At 42.4% G+C, this 20,710-nt stretch overlaps 1 protein-coding gene across 7 annotated transcripts in view; it reads right to left on the bottom strand.

Moving 5' to 3' along the window:
* Window positions 1-20,710, bottom strand: part of nav1a (neuron navigator 1a) — a 125,820-nt gene that overhangs the window by 25,265 nt on the left and 79,845 nt on the right. For all 7 annotated transcript variants that reach the window (XM_074644259.1, XM_074644258.1, XM_074644260.1 and 4 more), the window contains one exon: window positions 820-958. In XM_074644259.1, the coding sequence (XP_074500360.1) occupies window positions 820-958 (139 nt within the window). The remainder of the gene's footprint in view (window positions 1-819; window positions 959-20,710) is intronic.

The raw sequence follows: 20,710 nt of genomic DNA, 5'->3' as shown, positions 1-20,710 counted from the left end.
AATCAGCTGAGGGAAATCCTGGCAAGAAACATTTTTTTTACTCAATCAGAGCCCAAACTGATATAATAAAAGTCCCAAACCTCTGAAGCAGCATTATTAACATTACGGTATTTATTATGGATTATTATTACACAGCTTTGTTGAATACTCGATTCTAATCTGTCCATCAAGGTGTATAGTAGCAGTTATAGCAGACCGTTGCTATGTATAACACACCGTTGCTATGGGCGTAGTTCTGATGTCGGACTCTGGCAGACCATTGACCATGACTCAGGTCATTGTTGTGAAATAAACCCCTTCAGAGCGATGCCCTGTCGGTGTTTATTTCACAACAATGACCGGCTCGCTGTACAATATCCCTTATGTGTAGATCAATGACTAACGACTACGTCTATGGTTACTAATTGATCATCTAAAACCTCCAAAATAACCGTAATTGCTATTAAAAATTAATCTCTTAATGCAGCTTTAAATCACCCACAAAAGACCAAAAAGGAGTCTTGTGGAACAATGCAGCTATCCAGCATGTATTGTGTGTGTGTGTGTGTTGCGGCGGAACATTGATCGCTGCAGATGTGATAAATATCATGGGTGTGCGTAGAATACTTAATCAGGCTTTGTCTCCGATGCAAATGTCCTGCTGCCTGTTGTGTGTATTTCTGTGTCCTCTCTACAGTGACAGAGTGTATGACACATCATTCAGCACCTCATCAATACCTCACTGGACTCAACAGCATAATCAATACTACTGTAACCTACACACACTGCTAATCCGTCTGTGTAACATGGATGTGTGTGTGTATGTTGTGTGTTACTTACCACTATGGTTGAGTTTCTGCGGGAGCCGATGGGAGTGGTGGGGAGGGAGTTGAGAGTGGGACTGGTGTTGAACTCTTCAGAGCTGAGGTTATCTGAGCCGTCACTCAGACCGCTGCTGATGGAACTGCTCTCATCCCAGCTACAAGAAACAACGACAAAGAAGATGTGTCAGACAATATTCATATAGTAAAACATGCAGCTTCTGCAATTATCAGGGGGGTACATGGAAACATAGCGGAGTAGCTCAACTAATTAAAATAAAATATAAAAAATATAAAAATCTGCATATTGAGTAGGGCTGGGCGATTTGGCCTCAATAATGATATATATATATATATATACTGTATATAACCATAGTGGTATATACTGGTAGTTCAATAAATAAGTAGTCCATATGAAATACCCACATGGTAAAGTATATTTTTGTATGCTCCTGTGTGAATTAAATACTTGACAAATGAAAAGTACTGAGTTTTTTCTCATTTAATTAAGAACTTCATTGCAAAATAAACATAAAAGTTTCAAGTGAAGTTATGAAGAAAAAAAATAAAAATATTTCCATATATAAACATTTGTTAATCGCATTGAACTGGTGATGTAAAAACAAAACTTTATATGATATTCCCTCAAAATACAGTATTTCACATAAGATTTTCTGAGAAATTTGAGTTAGTATGAGCTTGTTATTATCAATTTAGACGACATAATTGTGTATCGCGACATCCTGATATATGACAGCAAGCAAGAAGAGAAGTCTAAAGAGGCAGGTAAAAGTAATGAATTCATTCAAATAAAAGTTCAAATGTTTTTTAAGGTAATGGATAAATTGTTAAAATAGATAGCTGTAAGGAATAGATAGAGTTGCAAATTGCTAGTGTGTGTTAGAGTCAATCAGTGTGTTAGACTGTACTGTACAGTAATCAGGTTAAATCCAGACAGATGGTAGACATGTGCTCCTGTTTTCAGGGTGAACACATTTTGGCCGAGTGGTTGAGGTTGCCAGTTGGTAAACCTGAGTTTAAGCCTCAATGCCATGAAGCATCCACCTTTCTGAAAGTGTCCTTGATCAAGACACCGAATTCTTTCCAACTCCAAGAGGACAGAAGCTAATTATGTCCCCCCACAAAGATCGATCAAGTATCACATACCACCACATGCTCTCATATCCAAGAATATCTGACAAAAACAAAACAGTCTGTGACAATTAGCTGTATATCTCCTCGAGGTTTATACACTGCATGAACTCTCAAAGCTCCACCAGCTCAGTTACATCAGCGTCTGGCTCACTTGGCTCCACGTCTTCCCGTTTGTCTTTTGATTAAATATTCATAGACCTCATTTAAAACGCTGCCTGCTCTATAAACCTAACTTTCACACAGCAAACCCTTGGCAAACTGAAATTTGGAGCGCTCTCGACATCTTCTCAACCCACACACACAAACAAGAATAGCACTAAAGAACATATACACTGGTGCATGCGCCCACGAGTACATGCAGGAGGGAAGTATATGCCAGGACTGTGAAGTCTGTCCGTTTGGCACGCATCTGCTTAGCTATATTCCTTTTTACCCCCAAAGAGCATTCTGAAAATCCTGACATAAACAGGTCGGGATGTTTCAGCTGTGGTTACCTCTGCATGTCTGAAACAATACTATTGATAGACATCATACTTAAAGCAAAATGACACTCAGAAAATCAGCGACCCATGGTGTTTGGTGCCTTCCAGGAACTATTTCATGATTCACTGTTGTACTTTCTATGTACCCACTTTCCCTCAACCTTCACCTCAATCTTGTCTAGTTCTGCCAACATTATTCACTTCTGCTATTTGACAGCCAGAAACCTTGTGCGGTCGACCCAGGAACCAACATTTACAAGCTGGCTGCTAGAATCTCAACCACAACCGGGAGCGATCACATTACTACAGTTATGTGTCTATTGAAGGCCACTGATACACTTGTGGGCTTTTAAGAATTTTTTTAAAACATACTTGTTTAATCTGGCTTTTCATTAAGTTTCTGTTTTTAGGTATTTTATTTTATATTATCTTCCTCCCGTACCATCCCTTCACCATTTTAATCATTTCGGTGTTGATTTCTCTTATTGTTTTTTGTCTTACTGTCTTATTTTAATCATATGAAGAACTTTTATAAAAGTTAAAATAAAGTTATTTTTATGATTATTGAGTGCACTGCTTTTCAACAAATCTCGGATAATGTGGCTGCACTTACAACACTTAGTTGGATGGGTTTTCCAGTTGGGAAACTGTCTTCATCCGAAATCATAAACTATGCACTACATTCCCATTATGTGTACTATGATTAAACATGCTTTTGTGTGAATAAACAGAAGTATGTATCTTTTCAGACGCACTGAGCAGTAATTTACGTCGTCACTTCCCGAGAGCCTCCTTGCCGGTTGGAGACGTGTAACCATGGTAACCTGTGCCAACCTCATGTGACCAAAACGACGATTTGTGAGAAAATATATTACACCTATAGCAAATTGAAATCTTATACTTACAGGTAAACTGAAGTGTTATTTATGTTACAGAGCTTTCCGCCAACGTCGGCTATGAACATAGTCCTCACTACCGCATTGCATTGTGGGATATTTATGTCGCCGTAGTGTCCAGCGTTGCATACTGTAATATTTCACCTGAAATAGTATGCAATTTGCGTGCTATTGGTGTCATACTAAGGTTTTGGACATACTAAAAATCTCACATGCTGTTTTAGCGTACTGAATAGCATGTTAGTATAGAATTTCGGATGCAACCATGGTGAGTCGCACCCTTAACACCACGTATCTAATGGTTGCATTACATAATGGTCTATTATAATTGTCTATATTTTTGTCTTTTTAACAATAGATTTCTACATCTTCTGTACGATCCTGGAATGGCAAAATTCAAGGAATTCAGTTCGGAGTTTTCATTTATCAATTTATCTATTGTGATTGACGTTTGACCATTTCCTGTGTGGTGATAAAATATAGGAAAACTGTATCTACAGTAATATGACCAATGAAGGTATATAAACCTAATTGGAATATGTGTCATCTTGCTCAACACGATGACTTGTAGGAATGACGAAGGGGGAAAGTTGGGGAGAAAAGGGCACATCTGAGAGTTGTGTTTGGTTATGTGGGTGTACATCCACATGTGCTTGTATACATTAAGTAGGTCACGCTCAGGAAGTTAGGGGGTTGGGGGGTTTCATCTTATTAGGGTCAATAGGTTAGACGGATATCGTACTATACTGTAAAACAAGTTGAGAGGGTGGGGCTTGACTAATGAGGTCATGTATACTGTGGCGGCACAGGGGAGGAAAGCGGTGGGCCTTCCGGTTGGGTGCCTGTATGGGTCACACTGTACCCTGGGGGACTTGAGGGCGGGGATCAGGGGGAGAGGGGCGATGGGAAAGCCCTCTCTGTCTCGCCTGTGGATATGTAGACACAAAAAAAGAGCAGACGAGATTTTACGTCTGAAGTGGCTGTCATGCTGCCTTGTCTATATGCCAGAGTAGGATTAAGGGCAAATTTAAGATTGGGTCAGACACATCCAGAGAACCGACCTACACTTTCTCTCTCCATGTGAAACGCTAACAAATTTAAAACGTTGCAAAACAATCTGGTAGTGGGATGTCATAATTCCACTGGATTCTAGTGTATTTTCAATAACTACGGCATTGTTTTTTATTCTCAAAATGACGAAAAAGATTTTTGATATTTCACATTTTCATTTCAAATTCATATTTACAATTTTTTTAGAAACCATAAGATCATAAAATTGATTTTTATTTTATATTTGCAATGAAACTTTGAAAGATATGCACCGAAAACGTAGAAGATTTCACAATTATCTTCACAACTAAATATGGCATTTTGAGACTCAATTAGAGATTTAACAACTTTGTAAGAAGGATGTTGTTCTTCCAGAAAAGCTGATGTTGGATTCTTGTTTTGTACCAGATTTTTATTTATTCTGTAGTACAAATATGTGCAAATAATAAACTTTGGACTCATCCAATTTGAACCCAATACTGGTGTATATGACATTCATTCCTCATTGTAACATTTAAACTCATTGCTAGGAGAAATACCTCCTCAACACAACGGTGGTTTACTATCAGCACCTCTCTAAAGCAACACCTTTCTCTTCATATCCCGCTATTTTACTTCAAAGCTATCTGGGAGTCCACCAGAGCTTTTGTGTGTGATAACACTCTCTTTGATGAATAATTCAGATCTGATAGGAAACAGAACAAACACAGTGTCTGCTGGATTTGGTGTCACTCAGCCGACAGATGAAAAAACAGGATCCCGCAGAGGAGATGGAAGAGGTCAGGGGTCAAACTTCACAGACAGCACCAGCAAAACGGGTGGATGAAATATAAAATAGACGACTTCATCTGACTTATCGGTGAGATTCTCTCATAGTTGATATGAAGAAAGAAAATCAAGTATTTTAGGGCTGCTACTATTGATTATTTTCTCAATTAATCGATAAGTTGTTTGGTCTATAAAATGACAGTGTTTCCCAAAGCCCAAAATGACATCTTTAAATGTCTTGTTTTGTTCACAACTCAAAGATATTCAGTTTACTGTCATAGAGGAGTAAAGAAACCAGAAAATATTCACATTTAAAAAGCTGGAATAGGAGAATTTTGACTTTTTTTTTTCATAAACAATTACTCGAACCGATTAATAGATTATCAAAATAGTTGGCGATTCATTTAATAGTTGACAACTAATCGATTAATAGTTGCAGCTCTTAAGTATTTAAATCAAATCAGAATCCCAAATCTACCAGACCAAGAAGAGACGTTCCATTAAAAGCTGCTTAGATGAGAGGAAAGGTTGCCTCAGAGACTCAGAAATTAGATGAGAGTTGAGACGATGTGGCAGCCAAGGGGAACATAAGGCATCGTAGAGTTCGCCTATGAGTGTGTGCGTGAATTTCAGTGTGACTGTCTTGGCAATGACTTGATCTGCCTTGAGCTTTGACCCACGTTTCTCCATTCTGTGAGAAGGAAATCTTTACTCAAGTTCCAAAACATCTCAGAAATGATCTGCTGAAGGTTTCCAGCTTCATGCAAGGGCATTTCTTTTTGTAAAAACACCGTCTGTCCAAGTCTGTCCAAAGGTTTTTTTCGGCTAAAAAAATAACTTTCTTATTTCCAAGCCAAAACCTGATATCCTCAATCAGTGTCTGCCAATATACGGCTGCACCAGATCCACCGTCATGTCATGTCAGCTCTGCTTTGCCATCTATAGGCTTCCATCTACTCCACTGGGTGAGATAAAGGCGAGTTCAAAAAGAGGGCGATGAAACACGAGGATACTCAAGAGAAAAGGGTGAAGCAGCGTGTGGGGAGAGAAGAAAGAACCGAAACGACAAGCGTGAAAAGAGAGAGAGCGCTATAGTGGAAAGAGAAGTGCTGCTGATGACACATAGAAAACCTCCTCCAACATCTCAGGACACGATGAACTCTCTCAAGAGGATGATCTCTCAACTCTCCCTAAAAAAATCTTCCACCAACTTGCACCTCAATCCGCTCCAACCTTCCTTCCTTTAATAGCAGCTTTTGAAATCTCCTGTTATAATCTCTCCTCGCTCCGCCTCGTCTTTTTCATTCTTTAGCAGCAGCTGCAGAGACCGAGAGGATAATATTAGCACCCAATTCATCCTCATCACCCCTTTCACAGATTACCAAGTGTCTCACGGAAAGCACCACTTTAGTAAAGCCACTTCCCTGTCACATTTGTATTCATTTTAATAAGCCAATCCAATATTTTATCTACCATTAAAAAGCCAGGCAGCTACAGAACTTAAACGCATACATTATTGTAGGCTGAGAGTGCAAACCATGACCACAAACCAGATCTGTATGCCCTACTTATGGATGTTAAATTTCATTGGCCTTTTGCGACTTCAGACCTGATCTCGAGCTAAAGAGCACAGCTGGAAGGAAAGGATCATGACACTGAAAAATGGCACCCTATGACTGTAATTTCATAAGCAAAATGAATATCAATGTTGATTTGATTTAGGCTGCAATAAATGTCAATTAACCTGAGATACGCTTGATTAAACTCATTCTTCACCTCCACCTGACCGCTGGTTTCATTCTGTGCATCATGTGCAAAATGCAGCATCCCGCTGGGCTGAGAATACGCCACATGGACACACTGTCATCTGTCATCACGAGCCAGCGGCACACGAGTGGTTTCCTACTCTGAGAGGAGCCACAGTCCAGAGCAAACTTAGAATACATCATCTCTCAGAAAATGCAAGCTGCAGAATATTTCAAATGGTTTGAATATTTCATTATAATTTGACAGATTCATAAAGGTCATGGTGGTTGATACAAACAACATCCTCCTTTCACAGAGACATGATTTCTTTGTTCCTCATATTCTGCAGAGAGGACTGGCACACCCACACAAACACTGAGCCTCACAGACTATCAAGAGAATAGTTGAATAGCTGCTGCTGAGCTTAATAGTCAGCTTTTATTAACAGGCTTCTGTGTTGCTCCACTATTCAGACTATGGAGCTAATTGCTCTGATCTCAATGTGAATGCCCTCTTTTTTTTTGCTGCTCATTTTGAGAGCTCCGCACTCCCTTCTCCCTCCGTCTCGTCTCCTCTCCTCTCCTCTCCTCTCCTCTCCTCTCCTGACCTCTTTAAAGGTTGAGGAATAGGAGAAAGAAAGTGAGAGATTTACACTAGACCAGACGAAGAAAAAGCCACTGCAGAGACAAAGCAGATTTCCCTGCGGTTTGTGGGAGCAGTGCTTGCTGGGATTTGGAGTCTTGCCAGCCTCAGGGAGCAGACTTAACAGTATTGGCTGATAAGCTGTTCCATCTAAACAAACATTTGTCAAAGCTGCATGGAGGCCATTTGGAGGAATGCAATGCTGACACTCTACTTGACTTAGCTGCATGATCAGAAGATGGTTAGTGATTGTAGAAGGAGACAGACTCACTGTCTTACACAGACAGGCCTAATAAAAAAACAATTAAGTAATTACCTGATCAATAGTCAATGCACATTATAGAGAATGTTAGTGCACTTATGCAAAGCCTGCTGCCACTATACAACAGATCAATAACAAGGAGGAGCAAAACGTCATTATCAATCTTGTTATCTAATTATAGCTCACTTTGCAACAAAATCAGAATATTCCACCGGACCAGCAGCAAGGTGAAATGATTACAAATGTTCAGTAGTGTCACCTTCAAAACTCCCTGTGGAGTTTTAGGCCTCTAGTAGCGCTACGGACATCATTTATCTTGTGCATGCTTGGTGACGCTATACACAGTAGTATCAATGGAGCCACACTGTTCCACTGATCAACAGGTGGTGGTAACGAGCCAAGATATGCTGCAATGCACCAGCGAAGGCAATGAAGAAGAAGGCTGCAAACTAGTAAGCATGAATGTAAACAATACTGCATTTAAAATACTTTAAAAAAAATATATGAGGATGGAAATACACTCAAAATATTTGTTAGATCTCAAGGATACACACAATATGTTTTGGCGAGTAACACTGAGTGTAAACATAACTTTAAAGATACAGTGTGTAAGATTTGGCAACATCTAGTGGTGTGGTTGCAGATTGCAACCAACTGATAACCCCTCCGCTAACTCCTCCCTTTCCAAGACTGCGGTAACGTGAGCCGCCGAGTGCAAAACCATTGTAACGCTGTTCGCCTCACTCAGAAGACATCCTTACCATAATAACATTACTTCAGAAGCAACGGAAGTCAGACCACGGCTGGCGGTACCACGGTTTTGCACTCTGCGGCTCACATTACCGCAGTTTCACAAGCGTGTCAAGAGAACTACGGTGGCCTTCAGGTAACATAAATATGTGAAAGGCTCTCTCTAGAGCCAGTGTTTGGTTTGTCCGTTCTGAACTGTAGAAACATGGCGGTGCAACATGGCATACTCCGTGAAGAGGACCCACTCCCTATGTAGATATGAACGGCTCATTCTAAGCTAATGAAAACACAACAATTCTTAGTTTCAGGTGATTAGTGTATACTAATGAAAACATAGTTATCAATATTATATTCCATTTCTGCTAATAGATCCCCCAAACGGTTACACACTGTTCCTTTAAGGCAGCGATAATGCAATCTAGCCAACCAGGAGCTGGCAGGACTCACTATTAGACCATAGTGGAGCGGATGAGATGAGAATATAGAGGACAGGTAAGAAGGTGTTAACTAGTAGAGGAGACAAAGTTTGTGAAAAGGATGCGATGACACAGGAACAGAAATGTAGAAAAAAGCCTCTTAATACAGTACAAATGTAATGGTGAGATGAATATACAGTGGTTCAACTCTTTGTACCCTCAGGGGGTTAAACACATTTCATTCAGGGTGATATTTGGACACAGTCTCTCTCGCTTGCGTGAAAGCATGGAAAGTGTTTCTGCAGTCCTACAATGGACAGGAACTTTCCATTCCTATTAAAATCCACAGTGTCACATGGCAGAACCCAAAATGGCTAAATCAGACGGGTTCCTGGTTGTAGTGATGCCTTTTCAGGCAAATGGAAAGTAGGGCACTGCCAGACTGGCACTGGGCAGTCGGCTCAGAAACCGGAGGGGGCACGCATGAAAGGGCTGCTGAAGTCATTAGATTCTCTAAATATGTGAGACTGTGACCGGTGCTAGAGATGACAATGAGGGGAGATTCATTGTCTGTGCTTGTGTATCTGCATTCAGTATTTGCAGATAGATCTCAGATCTGTTTGAAGAGGCAGAAAACAGCTGGAGAATTCTAGTGCCTCTAAGTCATGAGAGGGACACGGAGAGGACACATCTGCCTATTACATCTTACAGCAGGTGTAAGAATGCATGAATAATGGTATTAATTGAGTTTAGAAAGTTTGACAGACAAAATTTCAAGAAAAAAAAAGTTGAACCAAGAGGTCAACCATAAAAAGAAAGCGAGAAATTCAGCAGCAACATTATGACTCGCTATCTGCTTCAACATCCTCTACAGGTTTCAGTCTGGAGGCTTAAACAGGATGTAACAGAGATGACAGTTTTCTCAAAAAACTCTCACAGTGACACTGGTGTAAACACACATCCACCCACACTCACAAAACAAAACTAAATGTCCCATTTGCGGGGGAGAGAAGCATGACCGGCCACACCCTCCTTCTCCAACACAGTCATGGCTGCACTGACCATCTGGGAGGCTGAGTCTTACAACATGGTGTAGATTTGATTTAAGCCTCAGAAATGGTATAATAAAAATTAGGGCTGCACGATTTGGAGAAAATATCTAATTACGATTATTTTGACTGATGCGATATGATTTGCGATATTATATTATATGTCATTTTCACTGAAAAACATGTTAAAATGATTAAGGTGTGATTTTTGTGGGGATTTGTGCTAAAAAGAGACATGTTCTTAAGTCTGTAGGATATGGTGTGTAGGCCAGGACATCTCTGCACTAGAACAATATTTAATTTAAAATGGTATTTTGACACATATTTCACCTTTAACAAATATTGCGCCTCCTGCAATTTGAAAATTGTAGTTGGCCGTATTGCAATTTTGATAAAATTCCGATAAAATTTCGATTAATCTTGCAGCCCTAATAAAAATCATGCTGACTGTGCATGAGCTGGCATCAAACATGTGTGAATGGGCATTCACCTGATAAGATTGGAAGAGAGGGCGAATGTGGCCTGTGTGCACAGATGGCTAACAATATGGGTTCCTGGATCACTTCAGCAGCTTATCATCAGGAAACAAACACACACACACACACACACACACACACACACAGATCTGTGCTTCACCTTGGTGGTTTATAAGCCAACCAATCAAATGGAGAGTAGAAATAGGAGGTTGAGATGATATCGAAGTACTCTTCCTGGCTGGATGAGCATTTTAAACATTCTGTAGGTCACATTGATTGTTTAAGATGTATCACTGATGCACCATATATGGCCACGCAAGAATTCCCTCTGCAGGCCAAGCCCTATTATATCTTGAAAGACTCAAACTCTTGACACACGAGGTACAGTAAAAACACAACACCGCAGACTGTAATACTGTGTCTATGGTGATCATGGTTTACATTTCTGCGATTTGCACTTCAGATGCAGGCAGATTGATTACAAGTGTCGTTTCAGCTACGTATATCCATAAAGTATCAGCCGTCTGCCGCACTCTGGAGTCACGGTATGCTTTTATAAAAGCTATACATGCTGTGCTGACCTTTAGTCCCACTCATAAATTACTTTTTAATGATGACGTGTTGTTGTCTGGATGCTCGGGGGCACTTGTCGAGTAATTAGCAACAAATCTGTCGTTAAAAATGGCTTTTAATTAGCCACCCAATGCAGGTTCTCTGCTGGGTTGTATTGTTAAACACTTACAGTAAATCATTGACAAGAAACACAATTAAAAACTAGATTGTGCGCGCAGCCTGCCCGTTGAGTACACAGTAAACAGAGAAATTAATTTCCTCTTCAGCGTTATTTATTGTTGCCTCTCCGTTTCCATGATGTGGAATGGAACGATGTGTGATAGCGGCTTGGACACATACACACGCATGCACTTACACACATACATGCACACGCCATACGCAGCAGTATTTGCGGCATTACAGGGGATTACAGAAAAGGCTGGAATTAATGAGCTCGTAATTACTGCTAATTCCATCTGCCACCAGGATCAGAGCAGACCAGCGGCCTCAGCCAGCAGTCCTGTAAGTGTGTATACGTGTGTGTGAATGTGAGTCCGTGGAGGGAAATAGGAGGTCACATCCCTAAATGGCCATCACAGAGGAGAAACCCTGTTGTGCCTTTGACAGGCATATCCTTGACAGCTATGGCCTGGGGGTTTAGGACACACACACATATACACTCACAAACACAGATACACATCCAATGCACTAAATTACCATTGTCCCCTGGAGGGAAGCTTGAATTAGCTGTCAGGAGTGTGTGATGTTAGTGGCTGGTGGGAACGGCAGCTTTGCTCAAGTCACTGCTCCGCTGAGGGTTAACAGTAAAGCCAGCCAGGCTGAGTATTACTGGCTTTTTAGGTGAGTGTAGACGAATATTGAGGTACATCATTCATCCAAGGTTTACTCGCAAGGACGGGGACACATTCTGCAAATGCTTGGGGCTTTTTGGATGGAAAGTCGAGGCACTGAAAAGGCACTCAGACGCATCAGGAATCCTGGTCAGTTTTCTTTTCTGAGTGTGGGGGAGGTGGAGATAGATGGGTGAAAACTGTACAGCTTAAGAAGTGAAGAAATTGCTTCAGCAAAATTCTCCCCACACAAATTTATCTCTGAATCTCATCTCTCTACTCTGTGACCTCCCCAGGGTGGCCGACGAAGTTTTCTCAGAGTTCAACACATCGCAGCCTGAGAGCCAACTTGGCTCTGAACTACATCATCGCCGTGAAATAAAACAGGACAGTCGAAGCGTTGGAAGCCTCCAAGCTTCATATAAGGAACTCTGAGTGGTGTTTATAGTCTTGGAAGCAAAAGTTGTGTGACTGTTGATCACGCTGACGCCTTCTGGGTCATCTTGATCTTCTCCATATTATCAGCCCCAAAAAGGAAAACAGTAGGAGAAGGGGGGTAATTCGTCTTTTGTATTTGTCTCCTTCTTACTCAGCTTAAATAGGGTTAAAGTTTAAAGGTCACTGCCCCCCAGTCTAAACACTGACGCTGATGCAAGGCTTTGAATGCAGCGACAATACAAAACAATGCCTTTTGAACTTATTTTGCATAAATTAAAGCATTGCTGAATAAGAATGGGTGTAACCTGTTTCACAATATCTCCACAAAATGATGATATTAGTGTAAAGAGCATGAGAAATTAGGTCAAAGCGTGTTGGATTTCAGAAGACATTAAAATGTCTCTGTGTGTTTTAGGTGGTGACCAGCAGAGCTCTCATATGACCCAATAACCCTTGACCCCCTCCAAAGTACCGTGAGTTTCTTCCAAAGTCCTTTTCTTCTCTACAAGAGAGCAGGAAGCAGAAGAGGGACAGCACTCCTGGGACAAGGTGGAACAGCCTTTTAAATCACCTCCATAAGTAGTTCAGGCTGGGGTACAGCAGTGTGGAGCGCTTCCCAGCTACAACTCAGGGGCTAAGAGCTGAGGAGGAGCTAACGAGGGGAACCCCGGCACGCAGAGGCCCAGGATAGGGGTTGGATCCTGGGGTAGAATTTCCTCTGGCCTCCCTCCAGACGTGTCAACGACAACAACACTAGAGTGAAATACGATGCAGCTAACCTGTTGGGTTTGGGAGGGGAGATTGTTGCACAGAGCCAGGTTTAACTACTGTTATTAACTGAGGAATTAAATTGTGATAGAGGATGGCATTAATTTACAGTAATGAGGATACTGTCAGTGTGTGCAGCACTATAAAATCAGCCCTTTCATATTCGCAGGGAGTCAAATACTGACGCTTTGTCACGTGCCGTCAGCACAAGGCACTCTTTAGTGTTGGTATGAGACACACAAGCTTTCCATTAACTACAGTGTAAACCCATCTGCGTCAATATTAAACGCTCACGGAAAGTGCGCCGGGAGTGTGGTGGCATAGCTTTAAGAGCAAAAAGACACACACTGGGTGGGCGGGAGGGTAGGTGTATGGATCCAACAAACACAAGGCTTTCATCCAGGAGACCGCTGTTCGTGTCCCGTGCGTCACATTACAATCAGTTGTTCACAACGTTCAGTGTCATTTTCACTGGACAAATGTTTTAAGCCCAGCCATGTTGTTTTTTCCTAAACCTAACTATAGTGATTTCATTGCCTGAACCTAAGCAAGTGTTTTTTGTTTAATTCACAACATTAAGCACGTGTTTACTGCGACTGAAAAGAGTGACGCACGAGTGGTCTGACAAAGAGTTGAGTTGGGATAAAAACACGTTGATCAAATGCATCACAATAGGGAACTATCTCCCCCCAATACACACTCATACACACACATAACGCATGCACATATAGCAGATGGAGGAACTGTGATATCATGATGTGAGCCGCTGTTCAGTGGCTCAACATGGCTAGCAAATTCCTCAGTCACAACAACTGGTACAGATCCGTATATAACATTTCAAGGGGCATCATCTCCCGACACAAAGAACGTTTTTCCCTCCTCTGCCTTCAACGTTATGGCCAGTTCTTTATTTTCTGATGACGACAGCTACTCAACTAATGCCACCACTTGATTATGTGTTAATCTTCCAGATTAGTACCCGCAACAGCAGTCAGTCTCCACATTGCTGTGAGACGTTAAATGTGCTGAGTTGAGTGGATCAGTGGATTGTGGGCTGATGGGACTTAAGAGGCCAAGCTGCTGCATCTCTTTAAGAGTAAATAAAGAGTAGACAGAAAGGAAAAGACAGAGAGAAAGCAAAAAGTGATGGCGTAGCTTTTGTTTAAATCAAATCAAGCTGCACAAAGAGGCTACAGATCGGAGTAAAACACCACCAAGCACCTGCCAAAGGTTGTCCAAACACCATCTGTACAAAAAAGAATGAAAGGCCCATTGACTGGAGGAGAGATACTCTTTCACTTCTCCTGGCTGAGATAAAGCAGACAACTATTAAAACACACACATTACTCCCTCGCTGTAGGGGGGGACAGACAGGTCGCTGTATGTGAACACATGTGGCGGTGACCGACAGGCCCTGCAGGAGCACGCACCCATCACCTGCTGTCACTCATAACACACGCACTCTGGTCATGCCACTTAAAGTTGTTACAGTGAGTTTAGGAGACATTCCACGCCCTCGGGCCGCTCAAAAACGCACACTTCACATTCCAGCGAGTGTATTCTGGGGTCCCACTCCCTAATCCTCCGACATATGCATATGCATACCATTGCGCGGGCGCAGGGACACACACAAAAATAAAGTGACGGATCCAGAAGTTTCAATAAAACCAAGAACTGTGGCTTCGAGTCTGTTGCCAATCGTCTCACTTTACACTTGACTCAAAGAAAACTCGGAAAGTTTCAGTGCAGGACATTGTCTGTGCTTTTTACTCGCTCTACATTTCATAGAAAACTACTTTGCTATCAGGTGAAAATGACATCCAGGGGTTGTTATTCTCCGAGGTCAGGCTTACGGCGTTCTCTCTCGTCCTCAGCTTGCCTGTTAAGGTGCTCTGTTGTCTGGCTGTAGGTCCCTATCTGGCTTTGATGTGACAGAGAAACTCACTAAACCACGGGGGCACCACCTCATGAAAATCTGAGCTCTGTTTGTGAACACACGGGCTCCTGTGTGTACAATAAAAAAAGAGTACGAGCATGTGTCTTACAAGCACAGGTTACAAGCATCTGCTGTTTCGCTCTCGCTCTCAGGTCTCACTAATGACCTTGTAGGCAGCAGGGCAAGTAAACTTGTTCACTTGATTGCAAAACATCAAGAGTCAGTGGCCGCATGAAACGACCTCAGCCATGTGTTTTTCTACGTTGTGGCCTTCCATCTACACTGACTTGACCTTTTTGGCCACCGAGAATCAAGCTATTTGGGAATAAATCTGAAAAAATGCTGGAACGCCTGGCAGTAAAGTAAAACTTTTGTGACAATTTCATACGTAAATTGTCATGTTTGGTCAGCTGCTCAGATGCCCAGTAGAAGAGATTCAAATGTTTTTGATTACTCTGCCGTTTCTATGTGAACAGGAACAGGAACATCCAAAAAAACACACCTGTGTTGATAGAAGGCTTTCATCACCTAATCTGTGTTTTTGACTGCTGAAGATTAATAAAGCCTGTTTATGAATCACAAGGGTGTGACAACATCGCCAACAGGCTAACTCATCCAGCGTCTGAGTCAGCAAAGTGTGTTTCCAAAACAAAGTAATCTATTTTTGACCCGGAGCCTGTAACTCTAGCATGACGGACAGCTTTTGTGTGTTTTTGTGTGTGTAAATAAACAACTTTAGTTACTAAAATGTAAAAGTTGGAGGACATTGGGGCTGACAGGTGCCACCTGAAAAACCGGTTCAAGATTTCTCGTGGTGAATGTGCTGTTTCACAACACTCCGTCACACAGATGGATATAATTATGATATATTAATTTAAAACATTACAGATTTCAGCTTTAATTACCATGCTGGGTCTCCAGTGAAGCATCCAACCAATCAGAGCTGCACTGACAAACACTTCCCCATGCACAGCTAAATTACATCAGCTGTGACACATGTCTGGTCTGCATCACAGTGGCCGGTGCTCCATTTGAGAGGATTCGACCAGGGGTGAAAGTGAGCCGGTATTCCGTACTACTAAAAGATTCAGTGCTGGTATGTGGTACCGGGAAGAGAAACAGCAGCTGCCTGCCGAAACCCACATACAACACATCTGCTAACATTAGGTCAACATACAGTAACCTCCATCAAGGAAGTTATGTTTGTGGCTCAGTTTGTGTGTTTGTACATGCGTTATGTTTCACTTTCATTAACATTGTGAGATATGGCATTTGTGCTGCATTTATGTGGATTCGGAATAATCCGAAAATGTTGTTCTTTACCGGGAAAATTCAAGTGAACATCCCATCAAATCAGAACAACAACTCAAAAACAGCAAACGCGTTGTTTAAGCAATAAAATACAATGCATCTTCTTTGTAGCGTCCATGTCGTTTCTACATTACGGCTTAAAGCTAACAAACACACCAAAGTCGGAAGAATGACTTCCCAACTCGGAAAATGGGACCATCCGAGCAGCATGTAACTACATCATTGTCTGCGCATCTTTTAATTGTCTTCTAAATTGCTTCTAAATTGTTCCATTGTCACTGTGTTTGTGACCAGCACAGACTTGCGGGTTTCTAATCCGTGCTTGCCGCCTGTCTTTCTTCTAATTTAAAACAAATTGTTATGATTTTGAAAGTTTTGTCAACATTCAGAAAGTATTCTTAAAATACATAATTTGCTATATACATGACGTCAAGTGTTTCTAATTTCTTTCTACACCATACAGGCGTTAACAAAAATGAATGTGTGTGTTCAGGGACGCATGAAGCGACGAAGGTTTCGGGTAGTAGTACCGGCAAGAACTTCAATCTACATTCACCCCCTGGGTGTGACACACATTAATGGGTGATGTCACCATGTTGTAAATCAGCTTTTTGGACCGTTGTTAATCCGGGGTGGATCTAGATAGGGGTGGGCCTTGCTGAGCAGGCTGTTTGTGTATTGTTCCGATGACAACACACAGAGACAGACAAGTTGATGTTGGATCGCTTTCAATATGACTAATAGAGTTGATCAAATCTGTGTGTTGTCTGGAACCGGTTTGCCAACACTGCATGTTCAATGTTTCACTCACACACACATGCTGACACCCAGAATACATGTGCAGAGCGACTCACACCTCTGGCCTCCATCAAATAGTTTATCAGTCTTTTGACAGCCAGTCTGTTTAAGCACACGTGTCCAACTCAAACAAAAAAACAGCCCCGGTTGGTCCTCTGGGACTCAAACTGAAAATGTGTGTGTGTCAGTGGTGAAAGTGTTTGTGTCAGTTGAGTGTGTGTGTCTCTAATGCCCTGATATCAGACCACTCTGCCCTAATGGGTTTACATAAAGGGTCGATGGATGCTATAGGGGTCAGTCGACCAAAAAAGAGCAAAGCTGACCCTCCCCTACACACGAATACACAGACACACTGAATCAATAAAAGCATCTCTGTCTATGTTGTCTTAATGCATCTCTAAAGTAACTCCATGATTATTCCCACAGGTCAACATATCTTTATGTCACAAATACAAGTCTTGTTATGCAGCTATGCACCATCAACAGCCCACTCACTCATACCAGCTGGCCTATATTTTAGCCCACACACATTAAGACATATACAATTAGATAATTTCTCACACAGCGTGGGCATAAAGCTGGTATACTGAGGAGGCTTGATGCTGTTTAATCCAATCACAGCAGCAGATATATACCAGGAGAAGAAGGCAGAATGTAGGTCAGCCGTTCACAGGATGCGGTTCGGGTCCTGCAGTGGATCAATGCGAACACACCCACCTATACCCACTCACATGGTGCATATACCTGCCTCTGCTGCTGACTGAACCACCAAACACCAGCAGACCGGTTGTCATCTCATGCAGCTTAAAACAATGGGCATTCAAAATCTATTGGCACTTCACTGCACTCTCATTAGATGATTTGCAGTAATGTGCTTCATTTTATGTATAGAGGCTAAAGCAGGAACAGCATCCTAAAGCTTTTTAGATGCTGCTTCTAATAGTCTATATGTAACCTTTAAGAGACAGATGCTGATTCCACCATATGGCTTTGCGCATTGAGCTCTGTGCCTATATATGCTGTGTGTATAGACTCCATTTATACGCTCAACCAGAAGCCCATTCTTTACTCAAGCGTCTAGACTGAAAAACAATATCATATAACAGCCTAATCTGAGCGCATGCATGCCAGCCCCCAAAAATAATGAAACGTGCCACCATGCAGCTGTTGGAGTTTTATCAATGAAACGTGCTGCTGCTGCTTTTTACGCACAGCTTCTACAACCCATTCATCACCACTCGCGTTAAGATCATCAAAAAGCTAATGTCACCAGTGTGTCAATTAGCTTTCCATCCGGTATTCTCAGTCACATGCTCATCATCTATTATTATTACCTTGACAGAAAGTGCATTGTCCTCCCCGCGCGCTGCGGAGCCGCCGGGAGCTGCAGCATTTTGCCGTTCAGCACGCGCCCGCTCATCCTACAAGCGTCCAGCTTTCACGCACGCTTTGTTCCCGTTTGGCATATCCTGGTGCTTGAAGCAAGAGAGGGAGAGAATCCACCCGGTGCTTTCCTTTCCGCCCGCTGATAACCGGGGAACCGCCTGTAAGAGTCAGCAGCGTTCAACTGACTGACTGACCCACTACTCACCGCAGTGCCTCCACTCTGACACACACTCTCTCTCTCTCTCTCTCTCTCTCTCTCTCTCTCTCTCTCTCTCACACGCCCACGGAGGGAGGGAGGCATGGATAGGAAGGCAACACCCAGAATTCCTCCTCCTCCTCCTCCCCCCTCTCCTCGTCCTCCTCCCTCTCCTCCTCCTCCCCCCTCTCCTCCTCCTCCCTCTCCTCCTCCTCCTCCCCTCTCTCCTCCTCCTTCTCCTCCTCTTCCTTCTCCTCCTCCTCTTCCTCCTCTACCTCCTCCTCCTCCTCCTCCTCCTCCTCTTCCTTCTCCTCCTCCTCCCTCTCCTCCTCCTCCTCTTCGTCCTCGTCCTCCTTCCCCTCCCTCGCCTCCTCCTCCTCCTCCTCTCCTCCTCCTCCTCCTCGTCCTCCTCCTCCTCCTCCCCTCTCTCCTCCTCCTTCTCCTCCTCTTCCTTCTCCTCCTCCTCTTCCTCCTCTACCTCCTCCTCCTCCTCCTCCTCCTCTTCCTTCTCCTCCTCCTCCCTCTCCTCCTCCTCCTCTTCGTCCTCGTCCTCCTCCTCCTTCCCCTCCCTCGCCTCCTCCTCCTCTCCTCCACCCTCTCCTCCTCCTCCTCTTCCTCCTCGTCCTCCTCCTCCTCCTCCTCCCCCTCCCTCGCCTCCTCCCCCTCCCTCGCCTCCTCCTCCTCCTCCGGCCCCCGTTTGGCTGATCGCGACCAGCTGTGCCTTTAAAACCAAAAGGCGCATAACGTGCATTCAGCCGCAGGATGAAAAAAGACGCAGTCATCACATTCTCTGAAGCTTTGACATGTCAAAGACATTTTCACACTCTTAAATCTCTAATCAACACACGAGACTATCCCGCTGACACCACTCACTCTACCCTCTGATAGCCAGTAGTAGTGAAGGCATTCATTTGCATTTTGTTTGAGCCTATAAAACAGTGGTGGAAGAAGTAATTAGACCCTTTAGTTAAGTAAAAGTCATCATTAACACGGTGTAAAGATGTTCCACGACAAAGTAAAAAGCCTTGAAGGCATTCAAAGAAAGAAGAAAAAGTGTACTTAAACATCAACATAACATCACTTAAGTTTATATACTCATTATTCAGGATTGCCTATTTCAGATTGGATTGTTATCACTGATGCATTGGCATATACTTTGGTAACATTTTCCAGCAGGCTAAGTGTTTATAAGTGGAACCTAATGGCTTTACTAATGGTTGATAATTTATTTATACTTTATAGCAGTAATATGTCATTTGCAAGAACAAATTTCGGGTTGCCAGGTTGTGTAAAACGTCTTTAGCTATAGGATATATCCTCCTTCAGCATATCTTGCTTTCCCTTTTTACCTCTTTAATCCACAACTTCTGGAAAAGAGCCGCAGAACATCTCGAACCCATATCCATTTATTACAGTAGATTCAACATTCGTTATTGTCACGACCACAGTACACACTTTGCATAGATGGAAGCGAAATATCGCTCTCCCCAACAACGTCTAAAACACAGACGAGACACACCATTTAAAGAAGTCACTAAAGAGCTAAAGCTAAAATATCTAAAAGAGACAGGTATATAAAAAAGATGGAGTCATCACAGATAATAAATACATAAAAAGCTTTTTAATGCTGTAGCTAGTGGGAATGGAGCTAATTCTAACAATTTCATATGGTTGGATATACTTTAGTCTGTAACAATGCATCATGTGTTCTAGTCCGGTCATTCGTTTATGTGTTTGTAAAATCTTAATCTGCAGTGTGACCAGTGATGTCAGCTGTCAGACACATGTAGTCGACCCAACCCAACCAGTCGGGGCATCTCTTGTTGTGTCTCTAAATTATACGAGTACAGTCTAGACCTGCTCTATATGAAAAGCATCTTGAGATAACTTCTGTTATGATTTGATGCTATATAAAAAATAAATTGAATTGAATTGAGTGAAAAGTACAAAAAGCCTCAGTGAAATGTAGAAGAGCATAAAGT

This window comes from Sebastes fasciatus, chromosome 8 (genome assembly GCF_043250625.1).
Source record: "Sebastes fasciatus isolate fSebFas1 chromosome 8, fSebFas1.pri, whole genome shotgun sequence".
In the NCBI taxonomy this organism is placed as follows: domain Eukaryota; kingdom Metazoa; phylum Chordata; class Actinopteri; order Perciformes; family Sebastidae; genus Sebastes; species Sebastes fasciatus.
This window is presented reverse-complemented; position numbering and strand designations above follow the sequence as displayed.